This window comes from Aquarana catesbeiana, linkage group LG05, assembly GCF_042186555.1.
Source record: "Aquarana catesbeiana isolate 2022-GZ linkage group LG05, ASM4218655v1, whole genome shotgun sequence".
Classification (NCBI taxonomy): domain Eukaryota; kingdom Metazoa; phylum Chordata; class Amphibia; order Anura; family Ranidae; genus Aquarana; species Aquarana catesbeiana.
Window position 1 is genome coordinate 32,412,949 of NC_133328.1, and position 18,623 is coordinate 32,431,571.

The window sequence follows — 18,623 nt, forward strand, 5'->3', positions numbered from 1 at the left end:
GCAGTGTGAACCGAGCCTTATTCTGCTAATAGAGTTGCTTTTGCTACAGAATATTCACACACTTTGCAAAACACAAAAACGCTTTCTTACCCCATAAGGCCACTTTGAATATTCCTAAGAATAAGAAATGAGAATGGTTTATTATTAATCCAAGTGAAATAAAACGAAAATAAAACACAGATCTTCTGTCTTCTAAGACCTTTAGAAACGATTTCAAACAGTGGCGGGTAATATGGGTGCCCCACCTAGATTAAAAACCAGGGCCAAAACCAAAAACTTGTTTCCACTACTGGTTCTCCTCTGTGACAGACCCAACCAGGCCAGGGACTTTTGGAGGGGACTATAGGGTGGCCTTTTGTCTACTGACTAAGGGCCCTGGCTTTTAAGGGAACACTACTCTTTGGGAGGTGTGCCTGGGGGACCCTTGGAGTGGTCTTGCTTCGAATTTGTATTCATGTCTCCCCGAAACACACAGATTTGGGTCCTTTGTGCCCAAACCAGCAATGACTGCTTTAGACTGTGGGAGCAGAAGCAGAATTTAATATGATCAGCTCAAAGCAACCTGAGGGTGGGGTCTCCTGCTATAGTTTGTTTATTAAGGTGTTATGTTTTTATTGTTAAGTACAGTGCCTTGAAAAAGTATTCATACCCCTTGAAATTTCCCACATTTTGTCATGTTACAACCAAAAATGTAAATGTATTTTATTGGGAATTTATGTGATAGACCAACACAAAGTGGCACATAATTGTGAAGTGGAAGGAAAATGATAAATGGTTTTCCAAATTCTTTTATAAATAAATATCTGAAAAGTGTGGCGTGCATTTGTATTCAGCCCCCTTTACTCTGATACCCCTAACTAAAATCTAGTGGAACCAATTGCCTCCAGAAGTCACCTAATTTATAAACAGAGTGTGTAATTTAATCTCTGTATAAATACAGCTGTTCTGTGAAGACCTCAGAGGTTTGTTAGAGAACCTTAGTGAACAAACAGCACCAGGAAGGCCAAGGAACACACCAGACAGGTCAGGGATAAAGTTGTGGAGAAGTTTAAAGCAGGGTTAGGTTATAAAAAAATATCCCAAGCTTTGAACATCACGGAGCTCTGTTCAATCCATCATCCGAAAATGGAAAGAGTATGGCACAACTGCAAACCGACCAAGACAGCTGCAGAGATCCACAGCTCAGGTGGGAGAATCTGTCCACAGGACAACTATTACTCGTGCTCTCCACAAATCTGACCTTTATGGAAGAGTGACAAGAAGAAAGCCATTGTTGAAAGAAAGCCATAAGAAGTCCCGCTTTGCAGTTTGCGAGAATCCATGTGGGGGACACAGCAAACATGTGGAAGAAGGTGCTCTGGTCAGATGTGACCAAAATTCAACTTTTTGACCTAAAAGCAAAAAGCTATGTGTGGCGGGAAAACTAACACTGCACATCAACCTGAACACACCATCCCCACCGTGAAACATGGTGGTGGCAGTATCATGTTGTGGGGATGCTTTTCTTCAGCAGGGACAGGGAAGCTGGTCAGGGTTGATGGGAAGATGGACGGAGCCAAATACAGGATAATCTAAGAAGACAACCTGTTATGCCACGTACACACGGTCGGATTTTCCGACGGGAAATGTTGGATGTGAGCTTGTTGTCGGAAAGTCCGACCGTGTGTATGCTCCATCGAACATTTGCTGTCGGACTTTCCACCAACAAATGTTTGATAGCAGGTTCTTAAATTTTCCGCCAACAAAACTTTGTTGTCGGAAAGTCTGATCGTGTGTACACAAGTCTGTCGCACAAAGGTTCACGCATACTCGGAATCAAGCAGAAGCAACCACACTGGCTATTGAACTTCCTTTTTCTCAGCTCGTCGTTCGTCTGGTATGTCACCGCATTCCCACGTTCGTAATTGTTGGCCAACATTTGTGTGACCGTGTGTATGCAAGACAAGTTTGAGCCAACAACCTTCGAACAAAAATCCACGGTTTTGTTGGCGGAAAGTCCGATCGTGTGTACGCGGCATTAGAGTCTGCAAAAGAGTTGAGACTGGGGCAGAGGTTCACCTTTCAGCAGGACAATGACCCTAAACATACAGCCAGAGCTACAATGGAATGGTTTAGATCAAAGCATAGTTATGTGTTAGAATGGCCCAGCTAAAGTCCAGACCTAAATCCAATTAAATATCTGTGGCAAGACTTCAAAATTGCTGTTCACAGACGCTCTCCATCCAATCTGACAGAGCTTGAGCTATCTTGCAAAGAAGAATGGGCAAAAATTTCACTTTCTAGATGTGCAAAGCTGGTAGAGACATCCCCAAAAAGACTTGCAGCTGTAATTGCAGAGAAAGGTGGTTCTACAAAGTATTGACTCAGAGGGGCTGAATACAAATGTACCCCCCACACTTTTCAGATATTTATTTGTAAAAAACTTTTTAAAATATTTATAATTTTCCTTTCACTTCACAATTGTGTGCCACAAAATTTATGTTTTTGGTTGTAACATGACAAAATGCGGAAAATTTCAAGGGGTATGAATACTTTTTCAAGGCACTGTATGTCTCTCCTATTGTGTGCCTCCTAGGTGTGCGTTCCCATCGTTAATTGAGTCACCTATTGTTTGTCTGTCTGCTCATCTCTTGGAGATGTCATTAATATTGTGTCCATTTTACCTTGTTATCAAACCATTGTGGGATGTTATGTGTTTATGCTTATAATAATGTGTAATGTACGTTGTGTATCCAGGGTTGTGGGCTGGGTGCCAAACAGTCTGGGCACCTTGGTTTGTTTAAGTGACTAGTTGTTAATTAGATCACTGTCAGCTATTAGTTGCTAGATGTGAATTAGCATTATGTGTATGTTGGCTGTTCATTAGCTATGTTAAATATATTCCTGATTGCATTGTTAGGGTAATGTGATCAGGCCCTGCTTGAAATTGTGTGCTATATACAGTACTCTATGTGAATTTTCAATAAACAGTTCCAGTTTGCATCTAAGCTAGTGTTGTCTAGTATATTGGATTCAATATTCAGCTATAAAACCTGGATCCTGGTTCCCGACTGGAGGAAGCTATATCTTGATGGAGGCACCCAAGCTGGGTGCTGGATAGTTCCGTCTCAACCACATTAAAAAGAAACTGATGCTAAGAAAAATATGGAGGCTGTCACTGCCGATCACTTCCTGAAAATTCTAGTTGACAGGCTGCCATGTTGATCTTCTGAACCTAATCCATTCTCTGTTACTGATCTGGAATATGCATGCAGCAAGTTGAAGTATATGTGAACTCTAATAAACTTATATTTGCTCCCATTTGGTCTCTTAAATATATTTTTTAAGATGTTTTGTTATACTCACTTGATATGTGACAAAATATACCCTGCTCAACTATGAAGTCAATAACTTCCTGTGTTCTCTGCCTGCTCTCACTGATATCAGTTCCATTGTTCTCTGTGGACTACAGAACCACACCACTCTACGTTATAACCAAAAGGAGAGGGGTAGGGTGCTTCAAGTTTGTTTCTTTACTCCAGCTTTCGTAAGGATTTGTGTCAATGGACTTTTCTCTATATTAGAGAGATTTCGCATGCCCATAGAAGTCTATGGAAATGCTAAATCTGCTTGAATCATTCAAATGCAGATCGGAAAGAGGTCAACTGCGGGTCAGATGCACCTTTCAGTGAATTCTGAATGATCTCGGAAGGATCTCAAACTGACGTCGATGACTGTATGTAAAAAATAAAAAGTTACTCTTGAATTCTGGTCCTTCATTTTGGTGAAGATTTGGCTTTTAACTTTCTTCATGATAATTCTATGGCATATTACAAGATAGTATACCCATACAGGTTATGGTAAGAAGAGACTAGAGGAAATAAATCAGACGTTCACCCTTTAGGGCACATAGGTCAAACACAAGACCCGCAGGCCAAATCCTTGTCATGTGGTCCTTGCACCCAGTTTTGCAACTGGAACATGGCAGGAACTCTATTCCGCCACATCCAGCTCTCACCCTCCGCTCCCCGCTGTCACTTGTAAACAGAGAAGCCTTCTGTGTTTACAAGGGACAGCTTTGTTCAGCGGCTCCTGGATGTAACAGATCCTTGCATGTGCTCACGGCAGGGGCACGGCGGGGGCAGATCTACAGAGGCAGAGGACAATCTCCCTACAAGGTGCGCCACCCACACTGGGAGGTAGTAGAGCCCGCCAGGTAGGAGAAATATGCAAGGAAGCTTTGGGGGATGTTGGGGTTTCACACCCTGCACACAGCACACCCCTAAACTCTGTACATAGCACACCCCTAAATTCTGTACACAGCACACCCCTAAACTCTGAACCCTGTACACAGCACACCCCGAACTCTGTACACAGCACACCCCTAAACTCTGCACTCTGTCAGAGGCGGCTCTCTAATTAGGCAAATTAGGCGGTCGCCTAAGGCCTCGCACTCACAGGGGCCTCGTGGCTGCCTAATTTACGTGTTCTCAATCACTGAAGTTGACGTCGGCGGCTCCGCCTACCCCCTCTGGGACTCTGTGGCCCAGGAGCTGACAGGCAAATCGGATACTGCCCGCAGCCTGAGTAATAGCGGCCTCATCACGGAGCGTCCCAGTCCGTGGGGCCTCATGTGTAAGTTTTGCCTAAGGCCTCACAAAGCCTAGAGCCGCCTCTGCACTCTGTACACAGCACACCCCTAAATGCTGCACTCTGTACATAGCGCATCCCTAAACCCTGCATTTTGTACATAGCACACCCCTCAACTCTGCATGTAGTGACCCCTGAACTCTGTACATAGCGCACCCCAGAACTCTGCTTCTGTATGTAGCACACCCCTAAACTATGTACACAGTGCACCCCTGAACTCTGCATTCTGTACATAATGCACTTTTGAACCCTGCATTCTGTACATAGCGCACCCCTTAACTCTGCACTCTGTACGTAGTGCATTCCTGAACTCTGCACTCTGTACACAGAGTAATCCTGAACCCTGTACTCTGTACGTAGCGCACCGCAGATACAACCGGCCCTTTGAGGGCAACCATACTGCGGCTGCAATGAAATTGAGTTTGACATCCCTGACTTTTTTCTAAAAAGCTTTATTGGTGCTGCAAAGCAGCACATCCAGAATTCTTCCCTGGCTAGGCAGAGCTCATGGGTACATCTCCCTAGGCACCCGAATGGTGGCCTTCGAAAGGGGCGGATTCTACTAGGAGGCGAACATCACTTCCGACTAAGTTTGCTTTAAAAAATCCTTCAACTGATCAGTTCTAAGAAGGTTTTACTGTGCTACCCATTGATCCTTTGGAGGACTTTTTGATTCCTTTAGTCACTTATCACCATAACCTATATCATTATACTGTCCTATTAGGTTCCAAGCCCCACTCCATATAAACCATGGTTTTCATACACCGCACTAATAATTGCCAAAAAGCCTGAAACAGCTGCATGCAATTTCGAATATACAGTTCTATAGATATTAGGCTGTATCTGTACTATAAAACAGTGGTTCTGGACATGCAAAATGATTATTTGCCACACCCAGGCCCTGTATGTTGGCTACCACTCTTGGCTAGTTAGTTGCTGAAACCAGGCAGAAGAATATTCTCACTTCAAGACCTTTCATGCACAAAACTTCATTGTGGCAGATGAACAACTGGAAGCTCCCTCTGGGTACTCCTCCAGCTTGGGATAAAAAACGCATCAGAGGAGTAGGTCCCAGGTAGGGCTTCATGCTGCCCTTCTGTTACAATAAAGTTTCACGTACAAAGGATTTTACGGCATGCCGCCAGATTCTTTCTTTAGGTTCTGAATGTGCATCTGACTGTTGAGACATAAAGGAATGATAGGCATGGTTTCGCCCACTGTCCTGCACTGAGGTATACTCTTTATTTTTTTGGGATGTGTGCTGGATTTGGACATGTGAATACCTTCTGTAGTAAGAAGGCTTTATTGTGTTGTTGCATGTTACAGAAATCTGTTGGGAATTACCGCTATTATGACACTGGTACTGCAGTTTATGAGAGATTTATCCACATGCAAAAATAAAAATGATGTCGTGCATGAAATGTTTAGTGTGAGGCATGTAGGCCAAGTGCTAGGTTCAAAATGACTTCTGTAGAGGCTCATCAGGGCTCTTATGTGCGGTGAGTACATACATTCATACATTGTAGTATTCATAATATCCACATGAATAAGGCTGAGATACACATCTTACCGTCCCATTATTGCACCATCAACAGAGTCCTGGCTCCCGGCCTCACTGGGTGTGCTCACTGATTTTGATGAAGGAGACATTGGGGTTGGAACTAAGAAATAAAGAAAAACAAAAAACATATTTTTTTTTTTTCAACTCCAATAAATCAAATATTTTTATGCTAATGTCTATACCAGGGGGATGGAATTAAAATTCACAGAGGTCCAGTTAGTAAAATATTTTTCCAACAGAGGTCCGAATTACATGATTGTGTGATGACTCAGATCCTTCACATCGCAGACCCCTTCTGTTGTTAGGCTCATCTCTGTGGCTGAAGAACATGAGCAAAATCGCATGCATTCCCGACCCACAGAGAAACACGCTGCACTTTAGCAGATGTGCGGCGGTGCCATTAATTCTCAATGATACCCTCACATATGGGCACCTATGGCACATTTTCACACATGCTGCAAGTCGGGACTTCTTTGCCTGCATTTCTCGTGGGTAGGGCAGCCCATTTGTTTTAATTGCAAAATGCACATGCACAGATCTAAACTGAGCCTCATATCACAATCCTGTTCTTACATCAGCATTCTAAGTCCTCTCCCCTCACATCAGAGTCACTCCCCTTCACATTGAAATCCCCCTTCCCCATTACTGTCCTCAGTCCCCCATTATTGTCTTCAGTGACCTCAATATTGTCTTTAGCAAACCCCCCCATTACTGTCCTCAACCTCCTCGTTACTGTTCTCAACCTTCCCCATTACTGTCCTCTGTGACTCCATTACTATCCTCAGTGACCCCATTACTGTGTTCAACAACCCCCCCATGACTGTCCTCAGCCTGCCCCATTACTGTCCTAAGCTCCCACCACCTCAAAACTGTTTTCAGGCTTCCCCATTACCGTCTTCAGTGACCCCATTAATGTCCTCAGCTCACTGTCCTAACCCCTTCCCCTCATTACTGTTCTTGGGCCTCCCTATTACTGTCCAAACCCCTTCCCTCCGTTACTGTCCTCAGCCCCCCCCCAGTTACCGTCCCCAGTCTTCCCCATTACTGTCCTCAGTGACCCCCATTAATGTCCTCAGCCGCCCCTTATACCATCATAACTCCTCCCCCCCCATTACTGTCCTCATCCCCACATTACTGTCCTCAGCCCCCCCCCCACATTACTGTCCTCAGCCCCCCCCCCCCCACATTACTGTCCTCAGTCCCCCATCCCATTACTGTCCTCAGCCCCCCATCCCATTACTGTCCTCAGCCCCCCTCCATTACTGAACGCAGCCCCCCTCCATTACTGTCCTCAGCTCCCCAATTGCCCATTACTGTTCTAACCCCCCCCCCCCATTACTGTCCTCAGCCCCCACCCCCTCAAAACTGTTTTCAGGCTTCCCCATTACCATCTTCAGTGACCCCATTAATGTCCTCAGCTCACTGTCCTAACCCCTTCCCCTCATTACTGTTCTTGGGCCTCCCTATTACTGTCCAAACCCCTTCCCTCCATTACTGTCCTCAGCCCCCCCCCCTAGTTACTGTCCACAGTCTTCCCCATTATGTCCTCAGTGACCCCCATTAATGTCCTCAGCCGCCCCTTATACCATCATAACTCCCCCCCCATTGCTGTCCTCATCCCCAGATTACTGTCCTAACCCCTTCCCCCATTACTGTTCTCAGCACCCCCCACATTACTGTCCTCAGCCCCCCCCACATTACTGTCCTCAGCCCCCCCCACATTACTGTCCTCAGCCCCCCCCACATTACTGTCCTCAGCCCCCCCACATTACTGTCCTCAGTCCCCTATCCCATTACTGTCCTCAGCCCCCCTCCATTACTGAACGCAGCCCCCCTCCATTACTGTCCTCAGCTCCCCAATTGCCTATTACTGTTCTAACCCCTTCCCTCCATTACTATCCTCAGCCCCCCTCCCCCCATTAATGTCTTTAGCTCCCCCATTATCGCCCTAACCCCTTCCCCCCCATTACTGTCCTCAGCCCCCCCCCACATAACTGTCCCCAGCCCCCCCATTACTGTCCTCAGACCCTCTCCACTGCTGGCCTCAGCTCCCCCTATTACTGTCCTCAGCCCCCTTCACAATGCCCCCCCCCCGTCCTACCTTACACAGACAGTTCAGTCGGGAGGCACAGCAGGTCTGGACAGAGCTGTCCTGCCTCCTGCTGGTGGCTCTGTGAGAAGCACAGCGGCGGTGGTGATGGCTGCTGGGCAGAACAGCTCCTAAATGGCAGGACCATGGCGGTCCAGATTGGGCATTGACGCAATCTGAATCTGGACCGCAGTCCGCCATTTAGTGATGCCTGGTCTATACTATACTTCTACTAGACTTTTATCATTTAAAGTAGATCAAAACTGTAACTCTGCAACTGTAAGACAATTTGTTTGCTGTGTATCATACACAATTGCAAGCTTTTTGTGTTTTGTTTTCATAAAATATAATTTTCAATTTCTTCATCCTAATTTACTTATCAGAGCTGCTGATCTCCTCCAGCCTCTTGCAGTCACTTCCTGTCTAGATGCACGCTCTCCAGTGGTCACACATCTTTGCTCTGGACCAGCTTGCTCATAGTGACAATGGTGGACCATGCCTGAGCAATGTGTGTCGGTACATCAGTTTGTATTGTCAGCCAGGGTAGCATGTGACAGAGTGACAATGCAGGAACACAATGACAGCCCATAACATGAAGTGTCTGAACAAGGATCTTCATGGCAGGATCACCAGATACTATTTTAATGAAAGCTGCATATGTAAAAGAAAAAAGATAACTTTTGAAATGACAAAACCTGTTAATGCTTATGTAAGGTTTTAGTAATTAGATGTCAATCTACTTTAAAGGGACATTCCACTTGAGTTTTAGTTTTGGGTGGAAGCCTGCGCGTTCAGCCACTTTCTGGCATCTTACTTCTCTCATTGGTTCCATTGGTGACATCTCTGCACAAGTGTTCCAAATCAAAATTGGGACAAATTTTTAGTTATTTGGAAATTCGGATGTATCCAAATTTCTGAATTACAATAGGAATGAATCCAAAACAACAAAACTAAAATTTGATTAAATTTGAATTTGAATCGCTTTCGAATCGAATACGAATCTTTTTTCAAATCGAATTTGAATTTCCGAAGAGAATAAATAGAATAGAACATAAAGAAATAGAATAGAAAAGAATAGACTAGAATAGAGTAAAACAGAACAAAACAGAACAGAAAAGTGTAAAAAAAAAACTAGAATAGAAAATAAAGGGATACAATAGAAAATAAAGGAATAGAATAGAAAATAAAAGAGTAGGATAGAAAAGAATAGATTAAAACAGAACAAAATAGAATAGAAAAGAATAGAATAGAAAAAAATAACAGAATAGAATAAAAAAAAAAAGAATAGAGGAGAATAAAACAGAAAAAATATCTTCTGAAATTCGAATTTCAATATAGAATAAAATTGAATTCAAATAGAATAAAAAATAATAAAATAGAAGAGAATAGAAAAGAAAAAAAGAATATAATAGGAAAGAATAGAAAAGAAAAAATCTAATAGAATAAAAAAGAAAGAATATAACCTTCTTCCGAAATTCACATTTCTAATAATAAATTCTAATTCAAACAGCATATAAAAGAATATAATAGAATAGAAAATACAGTAGAAAATAAAAGAAAAGAATAGAATTAAAAAAACAATAAAATGGGATAGAATAGAATATCAAGAATATAACCATTTCCCAAAATTCAAATAGAATAAATTTGAAAAGAATAGATTAGAATAGTATAGAATAGAATATAAAATAAAAGAATAGAATAAAATCAAAAAAATATAACCATCTTCCAAAATTCGAATAGAATAGAAAGGAATAGAATATAAAAAAATACAAAATTATAGAATAGAAAAAAACAATAAAATAGAATAGATAAGAATAGAAAGAATATAACAATATAACTTTTCTCCAAAATTCAAATAGTATAAATTCAAATAGAATATAAAAGAAAAGAAAAAAAAATGAAAATAATAGAATAGAATGAAATAGAAAGAATATAATCTTCCAAAATTCAAATTTCAAATAGAATAAATTTGATATTGAATGAAATTTGAATGGAATTCAATTTGATTTTTCCGAATTCAGTAGAATTGAGTTCAATTTGATAGAAAACCAACATCTGAACGTCATCCTATTAGCGCTCGCAGCCAATAGCTATAGCTATAGATCAGTGAATTCTGGTGAGGGAGCAGTCCTCCTATCAGAACACAAAGGCACAGCGGGGAAAAATCACTGCACAACGAAAAAAAACATCTAGTGTGTACCAAGGTTTAGACGCGGCTGTAGCGCGGTCACATTGACTCAAACAGGGCATGGTTGGCAAACGGAACCACCTTCCAACTGCAACATGCTGTATAAAATTTGCTGTGCTGCGAAGCAACCACAGCAATGTATACATACATGTCCATTGGCCGTGTGAACTTGCCAGTAGGCAGTCGGGGATGGTGAAAATACGGATCAACCACCTGATTTTAGTACCTATCCACCTCGTGTGTGAGCAAGGCCTTGTGCCCTGTACACACTAAGAAAATTGGGCGAACATTTTCACCCGAGGAACAATCGTACGATTTTCTGATGGTGTGTACACAACTTTCTACAGCTGACTCCGACCTTCCGAATGAAAATTCCCGAAGGGACAAACTCCAAAATTTTTCTTGTACGGGAACAGAAAGAACGATTTTCGTGTAATTTGACCGTTATCATACAAGAAATATTAGATATACAAAAGACTGCGCATGATCAGAAACAACAAATAACAAAAAAAAAAGCCTTTGTCGTACAAGAATTTTCATACATTACATCTATCCTCGGTTCCGACTTGACATGTGCGATTCGGTTAGTTACAAATTTGTTTTTGTAGCATCTGAATTAACTAAAGACTCTTTTGACGAATGCATAAGAGAACGAATTTTCAGAAAAAGCGAAAAACCCGAAATCACAAAAATCTGAAATAACGAAAATCCGAAAGAACGGAAAAACAATTCAACCTACGAGTTTAACGAATCGATTACATTCGGAAAATTTTGTTTTTCGTATTTTCTATTATAATTAAATTATGAATTATTATTATAGTTTTAATTATTATTATAAACTATTCAATTATAGTTATTGGAATTTCCTTTCAAATTTGGCTTAACTAACTGTTATGCCCCGTACACACGGTCGGACATTGATCGGACATTCCGACAACAAAATCCATGGATTTTTTCCGACGGATGTTGGCTCAAACTTGTCTTGCATACACACCGCCGCACAAAATTGTTGGAAAATCCGATCGTTCTGAACGCGGTGGCGTAAAACACGTACGTCCGGACTATAAACGGGGCAGTAGCCAATAGCTTTCGTCTCTGTGTGGCACTTTGTGCGTCGGAATTGTCCACACACGGTCAGAATTTAAGCGAACGGATTTTGTTGTCGGAAAATTTTATAGCCTGCTCTCAAACTTTGTGTTTCGGAAATTCCGATAGAAAAAGTCAGATGGAGCCCACACACGGTCAGAATTTCCGACAACAAGCTCGGATCACACATATTCCGTCGGAAAGTCGAACCGTGTGTACGGGGCATTAGTGAATGTAACGAATTCATTAATGCATCTGAAATGACGAATGATCCGAAGTAACGAATGCCGCATCTAAAACAAATGGAACGGAACGAATACAAATGCATTCGAAGTCACAAATAATCCGAAGTAACGAATGCCGATCATAACGAATGATCCGATAAATGAAAAAAAACGAATGAAACCAAAACGAAAATAAACACATTTTTTCGGTAATGCACATGTCTAGTTCCGACTTGCTGTGAAACATCAAGGAAGCCCGGCCGATCGTTCATCCGATTTTTTCATAATGTGTACAGGGCATTTGATTTACTAAATCTATGAAATAAGATATACCTGATCCAATTAATTATTATCCAATCAGGAAAGGCCATGCCCTATATAGTTGTACGAGACAGGCCTGGATCTTGGTAGAAAGCTGTGAACAATCAGATATTCTAAAGAAAAAGAAATGAAATTGCATATCTCTGAATACCTAGAGGTGGCTCTGGGGAGATCCCAATACTCTGCAGCAAAGCTTCTGTCTCACGCCTCTTGCGGTCTAGATCAGAATCTTCATGGATTGGCTCTATTTGTAGCTGCTGTTCTGCCTGTGTAAAGAAATATTATAGATTTACCAAAAATTTGAGGACAATATAAAGACACGATGCTTGAACCATTTTTTTATTAACAGCAGGAAGTACTAAAGAGGCAGGAGAACCAATAAGTAACATCACTAAACAATGAAAATAAAGATACCAATTAACAATATACTATACGCCAAATTATGTGAACAGACCTCTAAATGAGTTCAGGGGGGTTTCCAGTGAAGGGTACCGTTATAGTTTGCCTAGTGGTAGCACCAGCCCTGGACCTGATCTCACAAATGCTCTTTTGGCCGAATATCACAAATTCTCATAGACACACTGCAAGATCTTGTAGAAAACCTTCCGAAAATTGTGGAAGCATAATAAAACCATAGAAGGGGGAACGAATCTCATATTAATTCCCATGGTTTTGAAATGGGGTATTCAACAAGCTCCTATAGGTGTGATGGTGAGCTTCCACAAACTTTTAGCCATGTAGTGTACTTTTTTTATTCACACCTGAGTTGAAAGAGAACCCGCCACAACTTGACTCATGAGGAAGTTTAGTGCTTCTGCTGTCAATTTTTGGACAAATTACTCCACAGTCACTACAGCTACAGAACGAGTCTATTTTGAAGCTCATTTACTATCTGTTAAGAATATATACATTTTTTAAATGTCCATAGCCTGCTACAGATATACTTTTAAACTGTATCTGAAAATGTATTGTATGAGACATTGGTTGGCATTTTTTCCACTCCATGGCTCTATGGTTTGTAGTTCTCTTTTGTTGGTTTAACGTACAAATTTGAAGCAACAGTTCACTGACCTCCTTCTTTTTCCGCTCCTCCTCTTTACGTTTCTTCTCTTCCCGTATTTGTGCTAAACGCTGCTTTTTGCGTTCCAGTTCAGCTTTCAGGTCACTTTTGTCAGACATTATGTACTCCTACATGAGACAAAATCGAGAAAGGTGATGACATCTACTTAACGTCACAGAACTGACCTGAATGTTTTTTTTTTCTTTTTCTATTTAAAGTAGATCTAAACACAGTCACTAAAAAGTGTTATTAATCCTAAACTTGCCCTGTTGGGTATATTTCTGGAGGATTCGCCATTATTCTTTCAGAAAATATTATTTACCCGTTTGCTTTTTCTTGCCCGTAATGCCGCGTACACACGAGCGGACTTTACGGCAGACTTTGCCCGGCGGACTGGATTTCGGCAGACAATTCGATCGTGTGTGGGCTACAGCGGACTTTGTTTTCTCAAAAGTTGGACGGACTTAGATTTGAAACATGTTTTAAATTAATCCGTCGAAATCGAGTCCGGTCGAAAAGTCCGCTCGTCTGTATGCTAGTTCGACGGACAAAAAGCCACGCTAGGGCAGCTATTGGCTACTGGCTATGAACTTCCTTGTTTTAGTCCGGTCGTACGTCATCACGTACGAATTCGACAGACTTTGGTGGATTGTGTGTAGGCAAGTCCGTTCATTCAGAAAGTCCGTCGTAAAGTACGTAGAAAAGTCAGCCGGGCAAAGTCTGCCCTAAAGTCCGACCGTGTGTACGCGGCATAAGTTGATTTATCAACATTGGCTATCATCTAAACCTCCAACTTGTGTTCAGTGGTGCACGGCAGTAAATGCTGTGCTGGATAGAGAGCGACTTATTTATAAGCTCAGGGGTTGTATGCATACATTTAATATTATAGTATTGCTGCACTATGATGAGTCTATGGTATGGAATTTAATTGAATCACTGTTCTGCAATAATAAACATTTGCTATATACCGGAACAAATTATTATTATTGTTAAATGTTTTTACTTATTTTTTATTTATTTATTTTTACTTTATTTTTGTTTTGTTTTTTTCCATATAGGTATTTGTGATGTGCTTTGTTTATATACGTGCAGCCCACTGTTCCTAAAATATGGGGCTATAATGTAAATTTTTTTTTTTTTTAACAAGAAAAGGCTATAATGTAAATTTAGTTTTGGCTGAGCTGTAACCAGCTCAGATTGATTGCACATAGTTTATTGAATCTGTTCTGATCTTGACTGTGTTGTGCATTTCCCACTGTTGCCAGTAGGTGTCACTGGTACCACAGGACAGTGTGAGAATAACAACAAGGTTGAGCTGTAATACATATTCTTTTCCAGAAACAGCCCAGTAGTAGGTTCCTGGCCGCTGTGCATTCTGGGAGGGGGTATTTATGGGACAGACACCATGTGCTTTGGGGAGTCCTGACCTCGTGGCCCTTCAGGCCTGGAGGCTACGCTACTGCAAGGTGTGCAAGTAGGCCCAGAAGCCTGTCTGGGGCCTACTAGTCCGGAGGTGGTCCTTAGGCTGGAAGAAGCCAAGCTGAGAATATCCAGGGGAGGACCCTTGCTTGTGAGAACCAGGATGAAGGCTGGTCTCTCAGAAGGGCCTGGTGACTGACTTGGAGGATGCACCTACATCTAACCTATCCTCACAGTACTGTCGGGTCGGCTTAAAGGTTCTGGTACTGTGTTCTACAATCCAATCAAGGTAATACATTTCTGGCTGCTAAGTTTGTGAGAGAGACTTATCCAGGCGTCTGCTGGCTGCTAAGTCTGTGAGAGAGGCTTATCCAGACATCTTACTGGTTGCTAGGTCTGTGGCAGAGATCTACCCAGCTATACAAGATTCTGCTAAGAGAAGCTGTTTTGTCCTTTATTCTGAAGATTCTGTAAGTGATTTGCTACAAAAAGGTATCTGCAAACTCCCCTCAACCTCTTTACCACTACTTCTTCCAAGTTCTTCATTAAGGCATTGAAAACTACCTAAAGTGACTGGAGCCTACATTTGTTCTAACTTCCCATTATAGCCATGGCCTCAGCCTTGGGGTGAATGTAAGTCCGCTCCCTGTATCTGGAGGTACCCTCTCGGCTCCTAGTATACCCAGGGGGGTGCTACATACGTGTAAAAAAAAAACACAAACTTTAAATTCAATAAAAAGTATTCGATGAAAAAATAAGTGTAATTAAACATGTTCAAGTATATTCAAAATATGTATTCCACCTTTTTGAATCTGCAGCGTTATATATAATCCCTGGTGAACCCAGTGGCAGCTGGTGTTTTTTTTTTTGTTTTGGGAGGGGGGCGGCAAAAACCACGACCCCCCCAGTTGGTCGGTGGTACCCCCCACCCCGGAACTTATCCCATCGGTTACAGGCAGACGGGCTCCTATGGGCGGGTTGTGGGCTCCTACGGGCAGCGCGTTGCAGGCTCCTATGGGCGGCGGGTGGCAGGCAGTGGCTCCCGTGTCCTCTCTGCATCACAGCGGCTTCCGCCGCACGGCTCCTCCCTTCTCCTTCTAGGCGTCCAATAGGATCGCCTGTCCTTTCAGCCAATCGGGTGACCGGTGTCAAAACCAGCTTCCTGATTGGTCGGGTAGAGGATCAGTTACAACAGTGAATATTGATTTGCTGTTGTAACACACCTGGGTGGGCTCGTAGCGCACTCTCTGAGATTCGACCCCACCCTATATTGAAGCCTATTAGAGCCTCTGGCTCTATTCAGTGCTTCAAAATAACAGCCCCTCTGCATTGGAATCTATGCGCCTGTGTCATGAAAGGGGCCGGACACATGGATGGGGGAGGCGGCGATGGACAGGGGGGGTGGCGCCCATGCACCCTTAATGGATGGGCTGCCCCTGGGTGAACCTGTTATGAAGATTCTTGTTCAGACACTTTCTGTTATAAGGTGGCAACTGGGCCCCTGTATTGTCACATGTACCCTTTGTGAAGACTTCAAGAAGCTGTGCCACTTCACAGCGCAGGCATGGTCCCTAGTTATCACTACTGGGAAGCCAGTCATGAGAAATGATGTGTTGCTGGACACTGAAATAGGTTGGTGAAGATCAATAGATAAAAAAATTAAAAATGTAAACGATCACCTTATAAAACAACCCATTCATTTTAAAATAGAAATGAAAGGCAAAACATTTCTCTATAGATATAAAAAATAAAATTATAAATACATTTTTTCTCTTTTTCATAAGTGATCACATTCCCTCTGTTCTCTGTTCCCCTGCTGCATAAGAGCTGGGTCGGCGGAGAAGAAGCAGCAGCACCCTGAGCTTCCCAGTGAAAGGCTTTGTGTGTGTGTGTGTGTGGGGGGGGGGTGTCAGGACAAGTCTGATTATTGGAGGAGAGCAGGTTGAGTACCCAGCACAGCTAGAGGACTGACCACGCCGTGCTTTCCTGCTTAGTGTGGTCAGTTTTTAATCGGAAAGCAAAGGGACTGGCAGGAACACCAGGGATTTCACACAAAGGAAGCAATACAAAGAGAACAGGAGACTTTTCCATACAAGTCCATGGTACAGCAGGCACAAATTAGGAATATGAAATGTTGGGGTAACAAACGCTTTAAAAAAATAAGAAAAGAGAAAGCAGTATTTTATTTAACAAATGGTAACGGTCAAAAATGTAGCGAAAAGGTCATCCAGTTAGGGTTTAGATATACACTACTACCGCCACCAACAACATAATAACAACAACAAGCAGAAGTTGCCTGTTTAACCACTAGGCGCCCTCGCTATAGCCAAAAGACGGCTACAGCACGGCGCTCAATTGCCGGGAGGGCGTCCCTGGACGTCCTCCTGTTTACTCGTTCCCCGTGCGCCGCCGCAGGCGCGCATCGGGGAAAATCTGTGTTGGCCGTGTCCCTTGGACGCAGCCAATCACAGATTGTGCTAAATGGCCAATCACAGCAGCCATTTAGCACTCGATCGGCGTGTCCAATGAGAGATGATCTCATATGTAAACATATGAGATCATCTCTCATTGCCGGCTCTCCCTCCTCACACAGAGACTACGTGTGAGGATGGAGAGCGACCTGTGCTGCAGCTTGTGAGTTCAACAGTAAAAAACAGTTAATACAGTGCCCACAGTACCTATCAGTGCCATCTGTCAGTGCCATCTGTCATCAGTGCCATCAGTGCCATCTGTCATCGCCATCTGTCAGTGCCATCTGTCATCAGTGCCACCTGTCAGTGCCATCTGTCATCAGTGCCACCTGTCAGTGTCATGTGCCATCTGTTATCAGTGTTATGTGTCATCAGTGCCACGTATCAGTGCCATCAGTGTCACGTGTCATCAGTGCCACCTATCAGTGCCATCTGTCATCAGTGCCACATCAGTGTCACGTGTAATCAGTGCCACATCAGTGTCACGTGTCATCAGTGCCACGTATTAGTACCATCTGTCATCAGTGTCATGTAATCAGTGCCTTTTGTCATCAGTGTCACGTGTCATCAGTGCCTTCTGTCATCACCAACAATGTCTAGAAGATTATTTTCAGCCAAGGAGGCATACAATATTCTTGCGGCCGACGAGAGCAATGGGGAGCTCTCCACTTCGGATTCCTCCTCAAATTCAGATTCTGAGTCTGACGTGGACTACGAGCCTGTCCTAAGCAGTGGAACACTGACAGCCTCAGAGGAGGATGAGAGTCCGTCCGCCAGACGAAGGCGTTCTGGTGAGGAGGCAGTGCCATCCACCAGCACCGCAGTGTCATACACCAGAACCGCAGTACCTCGGCAAAGGCCACGTACCAGTGGGGTGTCACCTCAGTCCCAAAGGGTTAGGTCCCATGCCAGCCTTCCCTATTCTATTCAGAACCCCTTGTGGCTTCCTCCTAATTCTGGAGAAGCTAACGTTCCCCCCTTCACTGCCCAGCCAGGAGTCCAGGTGGACACAGAAAATTTTTCCCCGATTGATTTTTTCCATTTAATTTTTACTGTGGACATGCTAGCATCAATTGTGGCCCAGTGCAACCTGTATGCACAACAATTCATAGCAAGTAACCCAATGTCCTATTATGCCCGTCCCTACGAGTGGAGGGCCCTAACAGTGGAGGAGTTTAAAATTTTTTTGGGCCTCACATTCTGTATGGGACTAACCAAAAAAAATGAATTACGTTCATATTGGTCAACCCTCCCCATCCACCACATGCCCATCTTTTCCTCAGTAATGCCCAGAACCAGATATCTCATGATTATAAGATTCCTACACTATAATGATAATACCCAGTGCCCTCCCCGAAATGACCCAAATTTTGATAAGCTTCATAAAATTCGGCCACTACTAACTTATTTTTCTGAACTCTTCCCCCAGTTGTTTACCACAGACCAACACATATGCGTGGATGAGTCCCTTATCAAATTTACTGGCAGGCTGGGCTTCAAACAATTTATACCCACCAAAAGGGCCCGCTATGGGGTGAAGCTGTATAAATTGTGCGACCGAGCCAAAGGGTATAT

At 43.0% G+C, this 18,623-nt stretch overlaps 1 protein-coding gene across 7 annotated transcripts in view; it reads right to left on the minus strand.

Annotated features, from left to right (window-relative positions):
* DYNC1I1 (dynein cytoplasmic 1 intermediate chain 1) overlaps positions 1-18,623 on the minus strand; it is a 646,676-nt gene that overhangs the window by 537,252 nt on the left and 90,801 nt on the right. For 4 of the 7 annotated variants that reach the window (XM_073629570.1, XM_073629571.1, XM_073629568.1 and 1 more), the window contains exons 3-6: positions 13,170-13,286; positions 12,250-12,364; positions 6,200-6,290; positions 91-114 (exon numbers count right to left, since the gene is read on the minus strand). In XM_073629570.1, the coding sequence (XP_073485671.1) occupies positions 91-114; positions 6,200-6,290; positions 12,250-12,364; positions 13,170-13,286 (347 nt within the window). The remainder of the gene's footprint in view (positions 1-90; positions 115-6,199; positions 6,291-12,249; positions 12,365-13,169; positions 13,287-18,623) is intronic. The other 3 variants (XM_073629573.1, XM_073629574.1, XM_073629572.1) reach the window with 1 other exon arrangement.